This window comes from Asparagus officinalis, chromosome 8, assembly GCF_001876935.1.
Source record: "Asparagus officinalis chromosome 8, Aspof.V1, whole genome shotgun sequence".
Classification (NCBI taxonomy): domain Eukaryota; kingdom Viridiplantae; phylum Streptophyta; class Magnoliopsida; order Asparagales; family Asparagaceae; genus Asparagus; species Asparagus officinalis.
In genome coordinates, this window is record NC_033801.1 from 60,287,253 (window position 1) to 60,308,520 (window position 21,268).

Genomic DNA, 21,268 nt, shown 5'->3' on the forward strand with positions numbered 1-21,268 from the left:
TTGATAAAAAATCATAAACACACCATTCAGCATCATCTTTGACATCTAAAATACAATTATTTCTGTGGTCAATATTGACATTGAGTTAACAATAACATCATGCAGTTTATCGGAACCCGAATTTGCTTTGAATTTGCTTATGTAGGCATGACAGTGGCAGCAATGGTCAAAGTTGTTTTTAAACTCTTTCCTTATTTTCTCTATGTTGTATGCCTTCTATGAAAGATAAGGGGCTTGGAATTTTGAGTTCTGGAGGATGGTGGGACTAGATGGAAGCAAAGAGATGATGGAGGTTAGATCTTGGGATGGAAAAAAAATGATGTGGTAAAGAATGGGGCAGAGGCGACTGCTTTAGAGCGGAGAAGAGAGAAATTAGGTTTAGGGCTTGTTTTCTCCCACCATCAGAAGCAAATCACTGAATCACACAGTCCAATTCTTCAAATAATCAAAATTATCGACTAATCTTTATGCACGACCAAATATTTTCTGGATTATAAGGTGACCCAATACAACTACAGTTCATAGATCCAAAACAAAATAACGACTAGCCTCAAAAGCCAAATCAAATGATTAATTCTAATCCCAACTAAACTCAAACTAAAATCAAGTTACTATAATCTAAATTTGATTTCTTCAATCCTGAATAAACTAGGATTCCTCCATTGATATTGAAGAAGTTTTTAGCAACAATATAACTTTTAATACCATTAACATAATAGCATGTTTTCGGTCCTGCTGTTCTCTAACGTAGTTTACTATTGTGCAGGCATATGCATTTGCCGTTTTTGCTGATCAACAATCTGCAGTCACTGCAATGCAATCCTTGAATGTAAGGAAGCAACAATCTTGGATAACATCAACTCCCAAGTATTTGATTTTCGCATAACTTGTTTGAATTGTATCATTTCTTTAGTAGGATGGAGGCTTTTATGTACAAATAGAACACATGCACAGGTATTTCAAGCTAATACATTTAAATACATGTACAAAGACACAAAAATAGAAAAATCAGACATAATCATGACCAGCCTAAACTTTAGTTCCTCTCCCAAAATCGTGACTGTAATTGCCCTTATTTTATTTTATGTTTTGTGTTTATTTGTCTCATCACCCGTGAAATTGATTTGTTGAATTATTTCTGCAAGATCTTTGTTCTTCTGATAATTAGGCTTGTGTTCAATAATACTCTTTATGTTTCTATTTAATTATTTCTTTTACATACTATAAAATTGAGAAATGGTACCCAAGGGGAGTGATATATGTATTTGTACTAATTATACATCTATAATATTATTGTTGGCAGGGGCTGGTTTTTGACATTGAGAATGAATCAATTCTGCATGTTGATTTTGCTAAGGCCAATTCTAGATCTAAACGCTTGAGAAGTGGTTCGCAGTTTGCTTCTTTTAATTTCTTCATTAAGAAGGATTAGTTTTCCTAATTCAGTATTGTGGCCTAGTTTTGTATATATTTGAGCTGATTTAAATTTCATTAACTCAGATACCAGTGTCCCTTACTCTCCTGATAAAAGAATTAGGGAAACTGTTGCATATTCAAGGAGTTATCTCGATTCAGGTAATTTGAATCTTTGATCTGTTGCATGTTACTATGAAGTATAAATGCCTGTATTATCATAAATTAAGTATTTGTCCCTATTGGTTTATCTCAGTTATGTCAGTACATTATTTTGTCATAATCAGTTAAAATTCTGATGATAATGATTTTATTATGTAATAATTGTCAGCATATCCAAGTGAGGCTGAGGCGGGTGAGGCGTCACTGTTACACAATTAAGATAATATATAAACTTTATTAACATTCTCTGTTTGAGGCCTAGGTGCACTGGCCTGACAAACTTTCTGGTTACTTTGGTTGTGCCTGCGAATATTAGTCACTTATACACGGTTTTCGGAAAGCTCACGTTGCACATGTTTGTCACACCTTGCACACTGACAGGAGTTGGAAGCAATATTCACATGCCTGGAATGGGTAATTCTGCTTACAGCACAAAAGGTTATCCTTCTACACAAAGGTTAAGACACTACTTGAGCACAATTTCATTGTTTATTTCTATCTATATTAGATTAATGATATATATTCATGTTAGTCTTGCGATAGATAATGCCTTCTGGTAAATTGACTAGTGTGATTATTATCCTTGGTTTTTATATAGCTTTGTATTCTGCGTTTTGTCAGTGTCAACTAATTGGTTTCCATGTTAAATTATTGCAGTCAACCAATCTATGACTATGGAACAGACGCAAACAAGCCATTGGTTAGTGACTTATAATTTTAGTTTAATGTATCTATTATATCTCTCACTACCGTTTTTTCAAGTGCTTCCAATAAATTGAAAACTCTCAGCTGTGCATTTTTTAAGGAATTTATTCACCAATTTTAAATTCTTAATCATTTTAGGGTCATTGTTTTAAGTTGCATTGGTTCTATACTTGATTGAAGCTGAACATTATATATGAAAGTTGAAACATATAACTCCCTTATAACTGATAAAAACTAGGGTTTTATCTTGAAGTTGAAATATGATTATTCCTATGCTTTCTTGGAAATGTTATGCTCTTCAGTTCCTAAGGAAATTGTGTTTTTATTAAATATTTCTAAGGTCACAAGAAGTGCTAGGCTGTCTATTAGCTAGACTCGCTGGAGCCTAGGCGGACCTAGGCCTTTTCTTTTTTATTTTTATATTTTAATTACAATAAGTGACTAAAAACTATAATATTTACTCAATTGCGAATAGACACGCTTGGGTTCTATTTTTGCAAGTACACACCCGAGTGGTTTGAGGAGTATGGTAGACTCCCCTATAATTCTATTGGTGAGGATAAGCTGTCAATTGCTATTTTTTATTATTAAGAGTTGAAAAATTCAGGGGGGGGGTAAGTCAAATAGAACTGAAAACTATAACTGAAAACTAGAACTAGAATAATTTGTGGGATAAAATTTTGTAGTGTTATTCATCTAGAACTAAAACTTGTAGTGTTATTCATCTAGAACTAAAACTAGAAGAAAATTTTTACAGCATTAGTCAACTAGAACTCTAAGAAAAGTAGAACTAGGATAATCGTACAAAATTATCCCTTTCTTTTATTTTCCTATACAAAAATGAGAGTCCTATTCTGTCAAATTATCTTAAGTTTTAATTTGGAACTAGACGATAAAAAATTGAAACTCCTATTTATTTTATTATTTTTAATTCTTTATATTTCTTTTTTCTCTTTACTTCTTTCCTTCAATGGTCACCTTCATTATACTATATCGTTAGATCAGATCTCGTCTCTCTTAGTCATCTCTGATATTTTCGTTTTTTATCGAATATTATATAATTAATTTAAAAGAAAAGATTATATCGATCTATAATTTATTAAGCAATAAAATTGAGAGATGAGGGAATAAGATCTTGAGGAGCAAAAAAGGAAGGAAATGTGAACTTTTTTTAGACTTGTACTATAATAATAGTTTTAAAAAAGCTACAACATATATTATAATAATAGTTGTCAATATCTTTTAGTCTAATCAAAAGATATTTAATAGTGATTAACATTTTCGTAAACAATTATCAATCAATAATAATAAGTTTAAAATACATGAATAGTATTTATATCCTTAAAATGAATAAATATATACTTCATGATTTAAAAAAAATTTATCCCACATTATTTTATCAAAATATCTCGCTTCATAAAACTGTTCCTATTTATCCCAATAAAATTTCCCACTAAAATATCCCACCAACAAAAAATTGTTTCACTAGCAATTATCCTATTTCGTGTGAAAATATCCTTGTTGACTAGCACCTGCTAGGGGGGTGTATTCGCCCCTGGGCTAATGCTACTTAGAACTCGGAGTGTACTCACAACAAATGGAACTACAAGGGGGGTCTATTCGTAATTGATTGATACTACAAGCTATTTATTCACAATCAAATCGTGCAAAAATAGATTAAATAATAAATACTGAGAATCACCAACAAGTCCAACACAATAAGTCGATGTCAATGACACATGATATCCGAATTAGAAGCATAATGCAAAAGGAAAAAAAACATTCTAACATGTGACATAATCGTTAAATCTAATCATCATTATCATCATGGAATCCTCCATGGCATAGTTACACAATGTGTGGTATGTAACAGGTCACGGTACGAATTCGGGTACGTAATTCGCCACTTAGAAAATTTGGATCGTTAGATGATAGCTTGCTTCGGTACACAAGTTCGGTTAGTGGTATGTCGTAAAATTTTTTTGGTGTATTTAAAGTTTTTCAAAGTATATAGTAGAAAACTAGAAAGTTAATTATGAATTTTAATATTATATAAAATACTTAATTACTTATTTGTGATGGAGTTTGTTTCTTTGTTCTGTTTTTTTTTCACAGAGCTCGTTTTAGATCATGGTTCCTTTTACATTTAATTACTATACGTGTTTAGTTATAATAAACTCATCAGCTCATATACTTTATTGTGTCTCCTTTCACTTAATTGTACACATTGCATTGCGTCTTGCGAAACGTGCACTTAAAAGATACTTTTTCATCTAGTAAACTTATAAGTGGTACACCAATTTTGGGGAACCCGTTCATGTATCGAAGTGATTCGGTTCTCAAATATACCGCAAATTGGTTCATAAGAACTGTACGATGATTCAAGGTGGGGTCTGGGGAATTGCGCAACGATGCTTCACGGTACCATCACTATCCTTCGAGTTCATGTCCACACATTCCTCCTTGTTCGCCACATTGTCGTTGGAGGCAAGAAGCCATCCTTCGTGAACAATTGTTGAAGGTTTTGTTGCTATTGTCTCACTCCTCTAGTTTGTCACAGCCTCAAGCACTCCAGATAGTGTCTACCACTGTTCAAGTGACATTCTAACATGGATAAGCTCTTCCTCATCATCAAAGGATGCTCCTTCTAGTGTTTTCAAAGGCGCACGCCTCATTGCGCCTCATGCGCCTTACGATGCAGGGCGGTGACGAAGCGTCCTACATCTGATGCAGCAGCGCCTTTTGCGTATCGTGTACATCCTTACTTTGTGCAGGGTGCATGTAGTACATATTCCCATATAGTTTTGTTTATTAACATTTCAATTGAGTCTTTGTACTTGATATTTCATATACCAAAAAGCAAAATACATCCATTAGGCCTTTTTAATAGCCTTCAATTGAGACCATTACTAATCTTTTGCTTGGATATTAGTCTTGATTTAACATTTGATTTGAAAATTGATGAATTTTGCTACTATGTTGGGTTTTAGCATTAGAATTAAGGCATTATATTGTGATTTTGTAGTAAGTTATTATTTATCATGTAATTTCTTAAAACATGTTCTTTCGCGCTTGATTACATATATTCAAAAATTATGTGCGGCGTGCGCCTCACATCACTCGAGCGCGCGCATCACGTTGTGCCTTGCGCATGTGTGCGTAATATTTCTTTGCGCCTTGCATTGCGCCTTGTGCATTGACAACACTACCTTCTAAGAGCTATGCATGTGCCCTAGTACGAAACATCCTTGTCTTCTCCTCTCGTCTTCTTTTTCTTAACCTTGAAATTGAACTTCACATACACAAGGTCCTCCAACTTCTTTGATTCTTATCTGTCTCATCTTCGTGTGGATCTCCAAAGAAGAAAAGAACAAGTTAACAAAGTCAAATAGAGATAGTTTCATCTTATTAATTTTAGATATTCATGTAACTTATCTCCTCAATGTGCTCCAATTTCTTTTGCATTCAAAAGAACTACTTGTGGGGTTAGAAGCTTCAACGCTAACCGCCATATATATCCCACTAACTAGCTGCAAAACACAATTTATTAGTTAATTCACTACCACAACAAATAACTTATAAGTGATTCAATTTACAAAATTGTTTTACTTAAGTTGAAGTCTACTTTCTCCCTACCCTTCACCACCCACCGTACCAAGTAAACATTTTCGCTTTCTGTGCCTCTCCTACCAAATAAACCTTTTTCCTCTCCGTACTTCTATTGGAACTCCCTAGAAGCCTCAACTTATTCCGCATCATGATAGATAACTCCACTGCATCTGGAAACCTCTCCTTTGCCTTCACACAGTTCTTGGTCACATCATCTCGGTAGAGTTAGTGAGGACAAAGGACATAGATTACATACACAAGGGGATATATAATTGATCCTTAGTCTTGACATCATTAATATTAATCGCCACCAATCCTTATTCTTTAAAGCAACTATACTCTCCTACTTTGTGTCTTCAAGCATACGACAACATATCTAATTGAGAGTTTGTAGACTAGACACTATCAACCATCCTCAACATGTGAAAAAGTGGAGCATAGACTCTTAGTATATTGTTTAGAAATTGCTTCAAAGTCTCACTTAGCACAATTCCTTCTACCTTTTTGCTTTTTGCGGTCTTGGTAAGCTTTCATTTCCTACATTATTTATCAGAGAACATGAGTCACAGCTTCAGCTTTTCATAAATACTCCACAGTGTCAAGAATGTAATGGCGAAATAGGTGGCTCTGGGTCTAACAATCTTCTTGTCACACATGTGACACATCATCGAAAATGTATTGTGGTGGTTGTATATGAAGATAATAAAGGTCTTTACCATATTTGCATTTGCATGGAACCCTGTTAGTTCTGGTTCACAGAATGGGAAGAGAAGCATGATGCGCCACTTATTTGGTATCGGGTACTCGGTGGTAGGCTTATATGACACGCTAGGGAATGTGGTACACTTTAGGTATGGTTTTTAAATGTAGGAATTTGAGTGCTTTAATGTACAATTTTCTATAAGAGTCAAATTCAAGGATCAATAATGATAATTGAAGTTGAGGTACACTTTTTGTTGTTTATTTTTCTAAAGATGTTATTTTTCTCAAAACAACTAATTTACATTCTAGATCAGGTCGTTGGTTATGCGACTCAATTTGCTCGTGTTTCACTTTCCAAGGCGATTGAACCTGGGTCGTTATTTCACTATAGTGTCCCTTGTTCCAGACATCTATTGTGTTCACTTTCTTGACTGATTTGAAGTATAACAACTTCTTGATGCCCTTAAGAATCATGTTAACTATGTGGGCTTCGCAACCGGTCCACAAGATATGTGACCTCTTCTTCAATTTCTCATTCATTGTCATATTTGTAGAAGTGTTTGTTTGTGACAATATAGATGACATTCTCTGCCCAATTTTCTCAATATATGCATCTACTCATTCGAAAAAGTACTCCCCTGTAGGTGACTCCACAGAGCACTTAATCGACTTGTGGAAAGTTGTGCCCATATGCAATGGATGCACAGGCTCATGACAAAACACATCTTCCTATATGCACACTATGTGATGTAAGTTCCCCATAGGGATATGAAATACACAAATCCTACCTATATGGAAGTGGGAGATTTGGAAATAAAAAGAAAACAATTTTAAACTTAATATTAGAAGAAATCCTAGTTGCCTATGTGTATATTTTCTTTGGTTGAGGTATTTTAGCTAGAAATCTACTATTATTACGATTAGGAAGTTATAGTTTGTTTGAAAATCTAGTTTGGGTAGGAATAAGAATTTTATTTCTATTACAGTTGTGTCCTTTGGGGCCTACAAATGTAAATCATTTTATTATTTTTCTGAAGCTAGTTGGTCATCTGGATTTGAAATTCTATGAATATTTTACATGTGATGATAGGCTCTAATATTCTTCTTCCTTGTTGCTCATTCCTTGTTAGATGATCTCTAACTAAATGAGGCTTGTTAATGCAGGACATATTAATATCTGATTCTAATGAAGATTTCATTAGGATTTAATTTTATTCTTTGCAATCTTCTATTTAAGTTATGATTTTTTAAGGACTTGATTATAATATCTCTTGCTAGTTTAGTTAGAATTTTATCTGATTGCATCGTTTAATTTTGGTAGGTTTTGATTTGATTATGATTTTAATTTGCTTCCTTCAATGTTACATTAAACGCTAGGCGCTCCTGGGCGCCGGACTTGGCGCCCAGCGCTTAGACGCCTAGGCGGGCGCCTAAGCGGTTTCTGGGCGGTTTTTTTCTTCTGGGCGGTTTTTCTTTTTTTAATTGTGATACTTGAAGTTGAAGATAAATATATATACTCAATCAACAATGCATAAATACAAAAATACCAACACATATGCTATCCAAACTGTACTTTCAAGGAAAACACGATAAACACTGTTAATTTTTTAACGACTAAGTAAAAGTTTTCCATAAAAGAAATTCTCAAGAAACAAATACATAAAAACTGAAAAAATGCACTGTGTATAGACTACAAGGAAAACACGGTAAACACCAAAACCATTCACTAATTTGAGCAACAGTATTAATAATTTAATATTAATAACGCTATTAATGTTAAACCAAAGGTCATCTATGAAATGATGAATAAAATAAGCAAATAACGCTATTAATGTTAAACCAAAGGTCATCTCTGAAATGGGTTTAATTAGTCCTTTATCTTGTTACAGTGATGAAGCGGACTCCTAAGGGCTTCGACGCGTTTGATCTTCAATGAGGAAGAGAACGGAGGTTGAAGACGAGCTTTGACGAGTTCGACGAGTTCGAGCTTCGACGAATTCGAGCTTCGACAGAGGTTGAAGATGAGATTGAAGACGAGTTCGAGCTTCAACGAATTCGAGCTTCGACAGAGGTGAAGATGAGATCGAAGACGAGTTCGAGCTTTGACGAGTTCGACGAGTTCGAGCTTCAACGAATTCGAGCTTCGACAGAGGTGAAGATGAGATCGAAGACGAGTTTGACGCATTCGAGCTTCGACGAGGAGCAGATTTGACGAGTTCGTGGCGGCTCGGGTGAGTGAGAATTTCTGAATTAGGGTTTCGTTAGTTACGTAGTTGCTTTAGTTTGGGTTTTGGGTTTGGGTTTTGGGTTTCGGGTTCGGGGTTTTCAGCGCCCAAAGATCGTTTTTTTTTCCAATTTGTGGGGCGGGCCGCTTACACGGCCCGCTTATCTCTGGGCGGCCGCCTAGGCGCTCCCAGCGCCTAAACTTGGCCGCCCAGGGCTTTTTTGCACGGCCTGGGCACCGCGCCTAAGCGGCCGCCCAGGCCGTTTTTTACAACACTGGCTTCCTTAAATGTTTAAATGTTTTTCTTTTCTATAAATGAGATACATCCTCCATGAGGCATGGACAATGATGAATGACATGAAAATTTCTTGAAGAGGTGAAATCTTTTATCGAGCTTGTGAATTGCTTGTTGGGTGTGAAACCTATTTTCTAGAGGGGTATGAAGCCTTTAGGTGCAAAACCTATTCTTTAGTAGGGTAAGAATTGTCAAGCCCCGAAATTGCAGTGGATGATATATATATATATATATATATATATAATCAGTATGTACAACTTGAAAGCTCACCGTTACAAGAATTGTATAGAACGAAAGCACATTGCTCGGCTGTTAACACAAGAGAATTTTCCCATATAATGCCTCCTTGCAACATGTTACAACCAAAAGTTCAGCCTATATGCGATGCTACATCAGATCTGAATTTTTTTTGAAAAGAACGGGGTGAGCTAAAGTCCAGTGAGAACATTTCCCACTAGAGTTCCTAAATATCTAACAAAATAATGATTCTTAGAAATATTGATTATAAGTTTTGAACTTGGATTTCTAAGATGACCAAATATTGCATAAAAGAACATATTACTAATATTTTCAAGAAAGAACATATTACTAATATTGCATAAAAGAACATATTACCAAATTTTGATGTAGCCTATATGCGAGGCTACATCAGATCTGATTTTTTTTTGAAAAGAACGGGGTGAGCTAAAGTCCAGTGAGAACATTTTCCACTAGAGTTCCTAAATATCTAACAAAATAATGATTCTTAGAAATATTGATTATAAGTTTTGAACTTGGATTTCTAAGATGACCAATTATTGCATAAAAGAACATATTACTAATATTTTCAAGAAAGAATGCAAAATATAGAACTCTTTCTTATATGCAAACTGAATGCACTGTCATATATTCCAAAATTGACTTTTTGCAATCAAGATAAATACTGAGAAAATGGATAAGTGAAAACTTGCGCAGAACCATAAGATTTTCGTTTTCTCAAATTCACGGCTGAATGTTAGAACCTCAAATCTCGATGAGTTATTCACATAATTGCAAGAACCGCATCATGAGCTACAAATGTTATAGCCCAGTAGCATGAGAATGCGTAGAACCATAGAAGTCGGGAACGTGTGACACTATAGCGAACCGCAACCCGAGTTCAATCTTTTTGGATTCACGGTAGAACACAAACCGATTCACTAACTCTAGTGAACCGATTTAGAATTCAAACCAATTAGGATTTTGACAAACAGTAACTCTTTCAATAGAATAAACAACAAAAAACATGAAAATTTATGCAAATAATATATGTATACTTTAATTGCAACATAATTCTCAAGGTTTGTTTATCATTAATGATATCAACTCGCATATTTCTTAATTTTGACTACTGCAAAATCTCCAATTCCTGCATTTAAGAACCGAACCTAATACGTACCACCTTCCCTAGCATACCATATAAGTCTACCCCTTCGTACCCTATTCCTAATGAGTGGCATATCATGCTCCCGTACCCTCCCTTGAACCGGAATGAAATGGGTTCCGTGCAACTATGCATAAAACACATTACAATACAGATAATTTTTAGGAATATAATGCACCTAACACTGTCATAGTTTGCCGACCAAATCAAAAATGCCTAAAGGGTCAAAAGCGATTAAAAATACTCAAAAGAGCCAGATAAATGTGCATTCACCATATGACATGCACGGACAGAACACTCCATTATGGACTTTCTGAGAGTTTTGAGAACATCAAGAATTACTTGTCAAATCCAAATCGGATCATTTGTCAGAATCGTAAACATTTTCAAATCAAGCGGACAAGTGTAAAACTCATTAACTCAGCTAAAATACTTTATGGAATTCACTTTTATTTATTTGTTTCAAATACCAAGTCACAGAAAATCTCTTGAATCCGTCAAACTATTCGAAACACATTAAAAAGACATCTTTTTTTTAATAGCTTCCGAACAAAGAAATATTCACATTTTTTTTCTATTTGATATCGCATGAGAACCAAAATCACTTGCCATATTTTACATGAAATCAAAATCACTTTTCATATCTCATACAATATCAAAATTATATTATAAGGTAAGCCACAACTGAATAGATCAAATCACATTTCATTTACTATACGTGAAACATTATAGAATAATTGTTTTTCAGGCACAAGATCAATCATATATAATACTCGTGTGATTTATATTATAAAAACACTAGTGAGAAATGGACTTACCTTTTTCTATACGAGTCTTCCCTAAAAGATTCCCTTCGATACCACTTAGATCCTATAGTATAATTAACATAGGGTTAGTACCAAACTAATATAACTTATACTAATCACTTTATAAATTAGGTTCAAATAGGATCAAATAACATTTAAGACTCATAATAAGGGTTCACATAAGGTTATTGGTAATTTTAGCTATTTCATCATAATTTTATAATAGTTCCTAGATGATTTTGGACCTATGAGCAATTAATCGCGAGGTCTGGAGGCTAAAGATAAATTATCCATGCCCAATTTAGCCTTCCTTACTTAGTTTGGACCTATTTATAATCATTGGTAACTTCAAGGGCCTAAGGCAAATTAACCCTTCAATTATTATGTTCTAGGTGTTGAAATAAACTTACTAATTAACAGAGACAGTTCAAGGGTCTAGCAATAGTTTTCCCTTTTCTTAATCATCCATTCTTTCTTGTCTTCAAACTTACACGTGCCCCTTGTTCGGCTGTTAGGGGTGACCTCTTGGCAGCGGAATCTTGTCGGTGGCCAGGGGTAGCTGGCTGCGATAAGGTTCTTGCCAAAGCTAATCCTTTTTCTTTTTAAATTCACCAAATTTCCAAAACCCTAATTTTCAATCATCCTCAATAGGTTGATCATCATTCATGCTTCATCACTTAATCAATTAAGCAAAAGAGGCTATAGGAATAGAAGCTATACACTTATACCTTCTCTTGGAGAATACTATTTACTTTTGTCTTTTCTTCGTCACCTCTCCACTACTACCATATCACCCTCCAACTAAGTCTCAAAACAATGAGGTCAGAAGTATTTTGTGCTAGAGTTGTGGAATTAATTGACCACTAGTGTGCACCCCGTGCAAAGCACGACCCCCTATTTTTTTAAACACCGCATTTTGAACTTGTCTCCCTTTAAGTTTTAATACATTTGACTTAATTCTATACTTCAAATTAGAAATCATATCTAATTTCTCTGTACTTAAGAAGTATCCAAATTTTAATACATTTGATTTACTTTACTATTTATGATACAACAATTGTAGCATGAATAGTAACTTCAAGTATGGAGGAGCAGATTTAATTTAATGTTTTGCTACAGTAAATACTGTATCATAAATAATAACATCGAGTGTAGATGATTTGATTTGACTTACTGTTTATGCTACAGTAAATTATTGCATTATTTACTATATAGTATGAACAATGATTCTTCGGATTCTTCTTTATGTATAGAGGAGTATATATGCTTGCTAAATCTTTCAATTACATAGAACACGTCTTTGGCCTCTGTTTCCATCAAATTAGATTTTTGCACCTCAAACATTAATTAACCTCAATCTGAGGATAAGGTAAAGGAAAAAAAAATGTAAAAGGCCCTCAAGTATACTTAATCTGCACAACCTCAACTTTATTACAATCAATCTAACTTAGTGTAGCAGGTCACTACATGAACTGCTTGGGTGTGAAGCCTATCGTTAGCGGGGTGTGAAGTGAAGCCTTTGGGTGCGTAACCTATTTATCTCGATCGTATCTTCTTTTTGGTTCTCCCGCATTTGGATCGAAGCCCTCCTCCTTTTCTCCATCACATGGTATCAAGCGGAAGGATCCATCTCCATCTTCTCTCCACCAAAAAGAAAAAATAAGAAAAAGAAAGAAAGACCCAATTCATGGTCTCTATGTCATTATTAAACCAGAGCAAAAGTCAAGGCCAGATCCAAGTCTTCGTGATATAGCAAAAGAAGCTTATGACCTCTTCTTAGTATTTTCAACGAGGATGTCAAATTTAAAGAGGGGATTTGATACATGATATATCAATATCTGATCCTGATGAGGATTTGATGAACATTTTATTAGGATTTGATATTATTCTTTGCAATCTTTTATTTAAGTTAGGATTTCTTTAGGATTTGATTATTATATCTCTTTCTAGTTTAGTTAGGATTTTATTTGATTGCATCTTTTAAATTTTGGTAGGTTTTGATTTGATTAGGATTTTAATTTGCTTCCTTCAAGTGTTTAGATGTTTTTTCTTTTCTATAAATAAGATGTATCGTCCATGAGGAATGGAGAATGATGAATGACATGAAAGGTTCTTGAGATGTGATATCTTTTGTCGAGCATGTGAATTGCTTGTTGGGTGTGAAGCCTATTCTCTAGCGGGTTGGAACTTGGAAGCCCTTAGGTGTGAAGCCTATTCTCTAGTAGGATGTGGAACCCTTGGATGTGAAGCCTATGTCATAAGCTGGGTGTGAAGCCTATTTTTCTTGATCCTCTTCTTTTTAGTTCTCCCGCATTCAGATCGAAGCCTTCCGCGTGCTCCCCCATTACTTGAGGTCATATTTGCAGGATATTATTTTATTAATACAATATGCATTTAGCTCTTACCTAAAGCTAAAGATGGCGACGAGAATATTTTCATCTTTATTGAACTAAGTGATCTCATTTTGTTTGATTGTAAGTGCAGCACTTTCTATTTTTTTATTTGTTCAATGCTGCATTTGATGTCTCACTGAATTTTTGTAAGGATAGTGTCTTCTTTAAAGCATGTCATTTCGTTTCTCTAGTCATATTGACTAGTGTGCACTCTGTGCAAACCTCCATTTTTTTATTTTGGCTACAGTAATTCTGTATTTAAATACACTTTTTGTAAGTGCTACAGTAATAATGTTACAATACGTTTTAAACACTACAGTTCCGCCTGTACTGCAGTAATAACACTACAGTAATTTACTGTAGCATGAATAGTGAAGTTTGGATCCTCCTGTTTGTGATACAGTATAACACTGCAGTAATTTACTGTATCGTTACTAGCGTGAATAGTGAATCTTGGATCTTCCCATTATTATAGAGGAATAGATATCCTTGAAGTATTTTATTAATTGACCAATCTGAGCAAGCCGTGTGTGACTGACCCTCTATATGATGCTTTTCAGTAAAGAAACTGTTGTTGCATTGACTGACGCTTAATCATTCTATTTGGTTGATGCTCAATGTTTACATTCGTTTGTGTGTAATGGAATTCAAAGTGGTTCTTATTAATGCTTTTAGTATTATAATTTCCTTCTGTATTGAGTTTGTCCAAGATGTAGAGGCACACGTGTGAATAGCTAGTCTGAGCTATGGAGTCTCTTTGTGTTGTCATTGATTTGATTAACCATTTGCTTTGACATTTGCAGAATATTTCTTCATCAAATTATATTCCTCAGAATACAAACCCCTGTTCAACACTGTTCGTTGCCAACCTGGGTCCAACTTGTTCGGAGCAGGAGCTAACTGAAGTATTTTCAAGGTTTGGAGCAATCATGTCATGCTTGAGTTTATTCTCATTTTTCTAGTTCTTTTTTAAATACTGTGATTGTAATCAGTCTTTATATTGTGCACAGATGCCCAGGGTTCTTAAAATTAAAGTTGCAGAGGAAAAAAGGGCTACCTGTTGCCTTTGTTGACTTCAAGGTATTGTAACACCTATCTCCATATATAGAAGCTTTTAGCTCAAGGCTTATGTCTTACATTTTATGTTCTGTTGCTTGTGTTTTTAAGGTATTGTAAACCTTAAAAGGAATGCTTAAGAAGCATATGTCAATGTTTTTGTTGCTGTTATCCCATTTTCTTTGGCATAAACCTAGAAAACATGGGCTGAGACTGATATATGTTTAAATTTTGGCATATGTTTTCTGGGCTTAAGAGCGTCATATAATTAAATTTGAAATGTTTGTATGTTATTTGCATTGCACTTTTTTAAATGCCAAATAGTATCCCTGAACCCTGCACGACTTCAGCATTTTGATGCAGTAGTGGAGTTTGCGAGTGTTAAAGACATAGCAGTTCATGAGTCTTGTTGCCAAATGGTACACAAAGGTTTTACTTTCTTTATGATTGCTCTACCTCTGTAACCTCTTATTTGATTTATAGATCAGTACCTCTCTTTATAAATTAAGAGTTAACATGCCAAAATTAAAGAGGTTGATCAGAACTGATAGAACTATGGACACCAAAGCACACTGGATGACAAAAACTTGGAGATGATAGGTTCATCTCTGTGCATCACTAATTCCATTTTTCAGTTTTGGATTGAATGCAAATATAATATTTGTCCATCATCTTAAGATACATTTGTCTTGGTTAAATACTTGCTAAGATCAATTCTCAGAATAACTCTTTATAAGATGTTAATGCCCGATTATATAATGGTCAATCACATGCTATTATGACTTGCTGAACTTGTCAATAAGTACTCAAGTATATACTCATTCTAAACTATTCATTTTCTCTGTCGTATGCCAAATAATTCATTTTCATTGTGAATTTCTTAAATTACTGCTGTCAGTTACAATATGCCTTTAATTGTTATTTTGTTTGATTCAGGATGTGCCCTCTTCGACTGGAGCCTTGAATCATCTTCAGGGAACCATCCTATACTCATCAGTTGGAGAAGGCATGCACTTGGAGTATCCTTTTCCTGTGAACAACAGACGATCTTCTAGTGCAACTTATTAATTTATTATAGCTAATTAGAACTTAAATACCACTTTGCACTTACATACCCTCTCATTTGTTTTTTAGCTAGGACTTGGATAAGGGTAAATTTCACTACCCTCCGTACTCTGGGAAGTTCCCTACGAACTCTCCAATGCTTTGTTTTTCCCAGTAAACACCAAAAACTTTTCCATCAACCTCCAAAGTGATGGAAATTCCCCTTAGGCCAAAAAAACTTTTCTCATGCAAAACAAATTCACATTAGGTAATTTGCAAATAAACCCCTCTTCTTTTTCTCTCTCCCCTCCACCTAACCCTAACCCTAACCCTTTCATCAGGCAATTTGCCAAAAAAAAAGGATTCTTTCTGACCTGAGGGTCATTTTCGTTTTTTTGTGGATTATGTGGGAATTTTTTATTTTTGGCGTTTAGTGGGAAAAACAACATCTTGGGGGTTTTGTGGGAATTCCAAAATATTGGTTGGTTTCATGAAATCTACCTCTTATATACCCTAAAATATTTAAAATTGGCACATAAGTACCTTCTTGTTATGCAATTGTGCGAATATTCTCTGAATATTGCCACAAGATACGTAATAATCTTAAAACTTCTTAACCTTTTAGCATTTGCTGAATTTACTATAAATCCTATGTCATGGGAAATTGTGAGGCAATTAGCACTTCATTTATTTTCATTATAAATGTGATATATTCTTTTCACTTTTCCTTAAGAAGATCGTTAGGTATGCAAAATCACAAATGGGCCAACCGGGACGTGACAAAAGAGCATAGATCAGCTGCTACTGCACTTGGAGAGCACTGCCCCAATACCCTTACTATATTTCCCTTCTACTTGGGTCGTGGCTTGTTGTTTAGAGTTTACTTACGAATATATAAGACTTGGGGAAGGTAGAGAGGTATGCAATGAACTAATGATCTTCATACTTCTCAGTTTCTTTTTTAATTGCTTTGGATAATGATGGAAATTTATATTTATCTTTCTTTAGTACGGATGGTGTGGTTTGGACAAATTTTATCTAGTTATCTATGCTCAAAAGCCTTTTGAAATCATTGGGAAAAATGCTAATGTATCTGTAAACATATATAATATTATAAGAAGTAGGCATATAAGTATAAATATCTGGAGTATACTAGAACCTACGCTGCAATAGGGTGAGATATGCAACCTTGAGAATTTATTGCTTGCTAATAGGGGCTGAACTGTGATTAGTTATTAGTATGTGTGGAAGTGAGTTGGGGTGGCAAACGGGTTGGGTTGGGTCGGGTTGGGTCATAGTTGACCCAACCCATATAAGTGTGACCCGACCCGACCCGTTTAACAAATGGGTCAATGCGATCCGACCTGTTTATTAAACGGGTTACCCGACCCGTTTATTAAACGGGTTACCCGGCCCGACCCATGTAACCCGAATGACCTGTTTATCAAATCTCAGTTCAATGTTGAGAGCACGTGATTTCAACAACTAAATAATTCAAAACAAACTAAACATAGCCTTGCTTGAGTTTAGGACTTTGGTCGTCTCCTTCGTCTTCAAGAATCCCCAGATCTTCCACCATTTCCGCCCCTTCTCCTACCTCCACTCATCCTCCTCCGATCTTGTCCGCACGAGTGGAACCGTGACCGATCTCGACCGTTGAAACGTCGGCTCGTTGTCCATGAGGGTCGAGAAGCAGTCGACCGCGCTGGAGAGGCTGGACCTGGCAGGAAACTAGGGGTCGAAGGAAGAGGAGAGAGAGGAGGAGGATGATGAAGACAACGAAGATGATCTTCATATTTGGAGTCTGCAACCCATTTAGAATTAAACGGGTCGGAATTGGGTTACACGGGTTAGTTGGGGTCAACTTTAATTTACCCATCTAATAAACAGGTCAGTTCGGGTTGACCCGTTTATCGACCCATATAACTTGACCCATACCCAATATAAACGGGTCGGGTCGGGTCGGGTTGATGGGTCGGGTCATAATTTGTCACCCCTAGAAGTGAGGCGTTCGGGGACCAATAACAGGTAGACATAGGCCTATTCAGTCTTGGGAGCAATGAGGCGAACTGCATACATGTTATCCTCTTCTTAAGGACAAAATGATCGTATTTTCCCCTTAAATTATTGATGAACTCTCAAGTTGCTCCCTGAAGTGTCAATTTGTTTATTTTCCTCTTTAAAGCTAAATGTGTCCAATGTGATTATTTTGTGAGTATACAGTCAAATAATTAACTGACTTATGATGCGATAGTGATTTTTTTTATTTCTTGTATTTTTTGCAATCTTAAAAATTATTTTTTAATTCATATAAAGGTTAAAGAGTAAAATGTTTTGAGAGAAAAGTAGTTAAAAAATGTTTTTTAGTTTGGGGGTAAAAGCAGATAAAGTGATGAAAATTCATGAAGAAAAAAAAATGCTGTTACAATCGTTAATCAATTAAATATTTGATTGTAGACCTAATAAGGGACCGGGTTGAAACTATAAACATAGTTTGAGGAGCAAAATAGATTTATTGATAGCAACTTTGAGAATTCACCAATACGTTAAGGGAAAAGTGATTATTTTGACGTTTTCTTAAATATTCAAAATTTCATTAATAATTTGTGAGTTCATTGTTTTTTATTTTACATATTATATTTAATATAATTTTGCATCATTCAAAATTTCATTCAATAATCAGTTAAACTAATATGCAACTGATTATTATCAATCTCCAATGCAGTAAATAGAGGCAGTGCAGTGTTAGGGTGTGACACTGATATCTTTAAGTTTTAGGTATTCTTTTACGGTCATCTCCTATAGCATATTATTAATAATCCCATCCAACCTGATTGAAATATAAACAAATGATGAGTTGTTAAACATCATCACGCAACTGACTGTTGATTGCATCTGCATGTTTTGACAACTAAGCATAAAAAATATAGAACGCTTCAAGATTTTCAGCACAATAGTCGAAAAATAAAATACGACCATAGACTAAAACAAGTAACGATTAAGACTTTTGGTTCATCATTTAAGTCTGGTGAAAGGATGGTTGGCCAAAAAGTCTATATTCTTCTAGATTTACACTGTGAACTATCAAAACCGTCGGGGATTTTTTTTTTTTTTGTTTTTTTGGTAAACGAACTGTTCTGAAAGGACTCAGTCGTCATAAATGAATTGTCTCATATCCTCTGAAAGTTTAAGACTGTACAACTCGAATTCCTCCAAGATCCAGTATCCCTTCATGTAAACTATACAGTAAGTTATCTGTGACAACTATGCTATACAAGTCTTACGACAACAAATCTCTCTCCTCTGCTCAACCCTTAACACCGTGTTAATTAAAACACAGTATAACAATCAATAAACACGTTAGTAGCCATATAGTTAGCATAAGAAGAATCAAAACCATGTACCCCTCCTCATCAATTATGCAAGGAAATTTCAAACAGATCAGACTCCCCATCAATATCCAAAGCAACACTCGCATCGTCCCAATTCCCGCTGCTCCTGCAACTATTCTTGCTCCTCTTATTGCCGTCCATCCACTCAGAATCGATCCTAGCCAACGAAAACAGCTCACCGCTGTCCTCGTAACGATAGGGCGATACGTGGGCAAAGCACGGGTTAGGGCTCCGTTGGGCGTTGGCTGGTGCGTACTTGAATGCAGATTGACCCAAATTGACTAAGACCATCGTGTCTGAATTTGATGACAGGATCGGGTATAACGGGTTTTCGTAGATGTCGGATGTGCATCTGATCACATGTTTCAGTTCTGAATCCACTGTGAAGTACACCTTCTTCTTGACCGGATTGAATCCGCATCCGATTGTTCTGTTGGCTCCCGCCCAACCCGCATTCTCTTCTGACTCAGTTACCAGCTTTAGACCTGTGCATATGATTCGATGAGATCGATAGGAAATACATATGTTTAATGTAATATAGTTTTCTATAACATATGCTAAAGAATGTTTTTTATTTTTATTTTAAAAAATCGACGACTCATAAGAGAAGCACGCGCTTCTATGGTTACCAAGTTAGACTGGGCGTAGTCTGGTTAGCATTATTCGTTTTTGTTAGGATACAAAGGCTCGTGAATGGAGATAAACTAGACTAATTTAACTATAGAATCAATCTAAGTACTCTAAATCTATCTCATATGAATCGAATAGATGCAAGACACTTTCGAAAATTTCTTATTTTAGTGCTTTTTTCATTCCAACCCCCGACATATTGGTCCCAAATCACGAGCATTTTGAAAATTGATCCTCCAAATATTGATATTAGAAATAAGTCCCCTAAAATTGTTAGGTTCACCCAATAAGTAATACGTTGAAACCGGAGAACAGAAATCTAAGGAGAAATCGCTCTTTACCGTCAAGATAAACGGAGCCATCGGAGTGAAACCCGACAGAGCCCCGATAAGTCCCAGGCGTCGTATTCGTCACCGGCGATCCTCCGACCATGAAACCCAAAGAGACGACGGAATTCTTGTGCTTTCTTTCGGCTGATGCCGACGGGCTCTTAAACCTCTTCCCTTCAACAGCACCGTCACCCGCGACGTCACCCGCTCCCTGGGCACCCCCCTCGATCAACTTCAGGCCGATCGTCCTCACCATCATCGCTCTTCGGCCCGTCCCTGGCCCGCTTACTGGCCCGCGAAGCCCGGTCCGCCGTCTTAACGTACAAGACGGTAAGTTCGAAGTAGGCTCCTGAGGAAACGACGCTGCTGTGCAGCTGGGGCCCCGGCAGGGCAGGTTCATGCGGACGGAGACGGGCTCGTTGTTCGCCCCCGACGGGTTCATTCTGACCGCGCTGCAAAGCTCCCGAGGACGAGGAGGGGATTCCCTTCCCCGCAGCTGGTTCCTGGCCCGGCCACCGTCGCAGGACGCGCACAGGCCCCACAGCGGAGACGACGTGGACCGAGGAATCGAGGCTCTGTCGGCGAACACGAAGCCCGGCCATCACGTTTTTTGGCGGGCGATGGAGATGAGATTCGGGTGGCTGTCCAATTGAAGCCGGTTTCTTGATGGACGGGTTGGCGCGTGCTGGCGCTGCTCTGGGGGAGGTGATGGAATCTGAGGCTAGTTTTTTGGAGAGGCGGAGCTTGCTGGGGTTTTTGGGGAGCTGGGTCTGGTGTCGGGGGTGAAATCGAGGGGTGAGGAGGGGTAGAGGAGGCTGGAGTGCGGCGGCGGCGGCGGAGGAAGAGGAAGAGGAGGAGGGAGGAGAGGAGGAGGGAGAGGGGGATCGCAATGGCCAGGATTAATATGACCCAGAGCTCCATCAATTTTTATTCAGAGGTGATGGGGGAGTTTCGGGCATTTCTTTTATTTTCTTTGTTTTTTTGGATGTTTTAAGGAAAAATAAATTTATTGTTAGCTTTGAAGGGAGGGAGGAAGGAAGGAATAAATGGGGGGGGAGGAACAGGAATTGAAGTTATTTTAGAGGAGTAGTCCAACACGGCCGGCG

The 21,268-nt window shown here is 36.4% G+C and overlaps 2 protein-coding genes across 2 annotated transcripts in view; one reads left to right on the plus strand and one right to left on the minus strand.

Moving 5' to 3' along the window:
* Window positions 1-16,883, plus strand: part of LOC109821282 (cell wall integrity protein scw1) — a 21,170-nt gene extending 4,287 nt beyond the window's left edge. The window contains exons 3-11 of the mRNA XM_020387468.1: window positions 767-829; window positions 1,304-1,388; window positions 1,501-1,575; window positions 1,957-2,032; window positions 2,233-2,275; window positions 14,515-14,627; window positions 14,722-14,791; window positions 15,704-15,786; window positions 16,556-16,883. Coding sequence (XP_020243057.1) covers window positions 767-829; window positions 1,304-1,388; window positions 1,501-1,575; window positions 1,957-2,032; window positions 2,233-2,275; window positions 14,515-14,627; window positions 14,722-14,791; window positions 15,704-15,786; window positions 16,556-16,604 — 657 coding nt within the window. The 3' untranslated portion in view covers window positions 16,605-16,883. The remainder of the gene's footprint in view (window positions 1-766; window positions 830-1,303; window positions 1,389-1,500; window positions 1,576-1,956; window positions 2,033-2,232; window positions 2,276-14,514; window positions 14,628-14,721; window positions 14,792-15,703; window positions 15,787-16,555) is intronic.
* Window positions 18,976-21,187, minus strand: LOC109821283. The gene is given in 5 exon segments (XM_020387470.1): window positions 18,976-19,688; window positions 20,175-20,433; window positions 20,435-20,511; window positions 20,514-20,758; window positions 20,911-21,187. Coding segments are annotated over 5 exon segments (1,218 nt in total). The 5' UTR covers window positions 21,084-21,187; the 3' UTR covers window positions 18,976-19,224.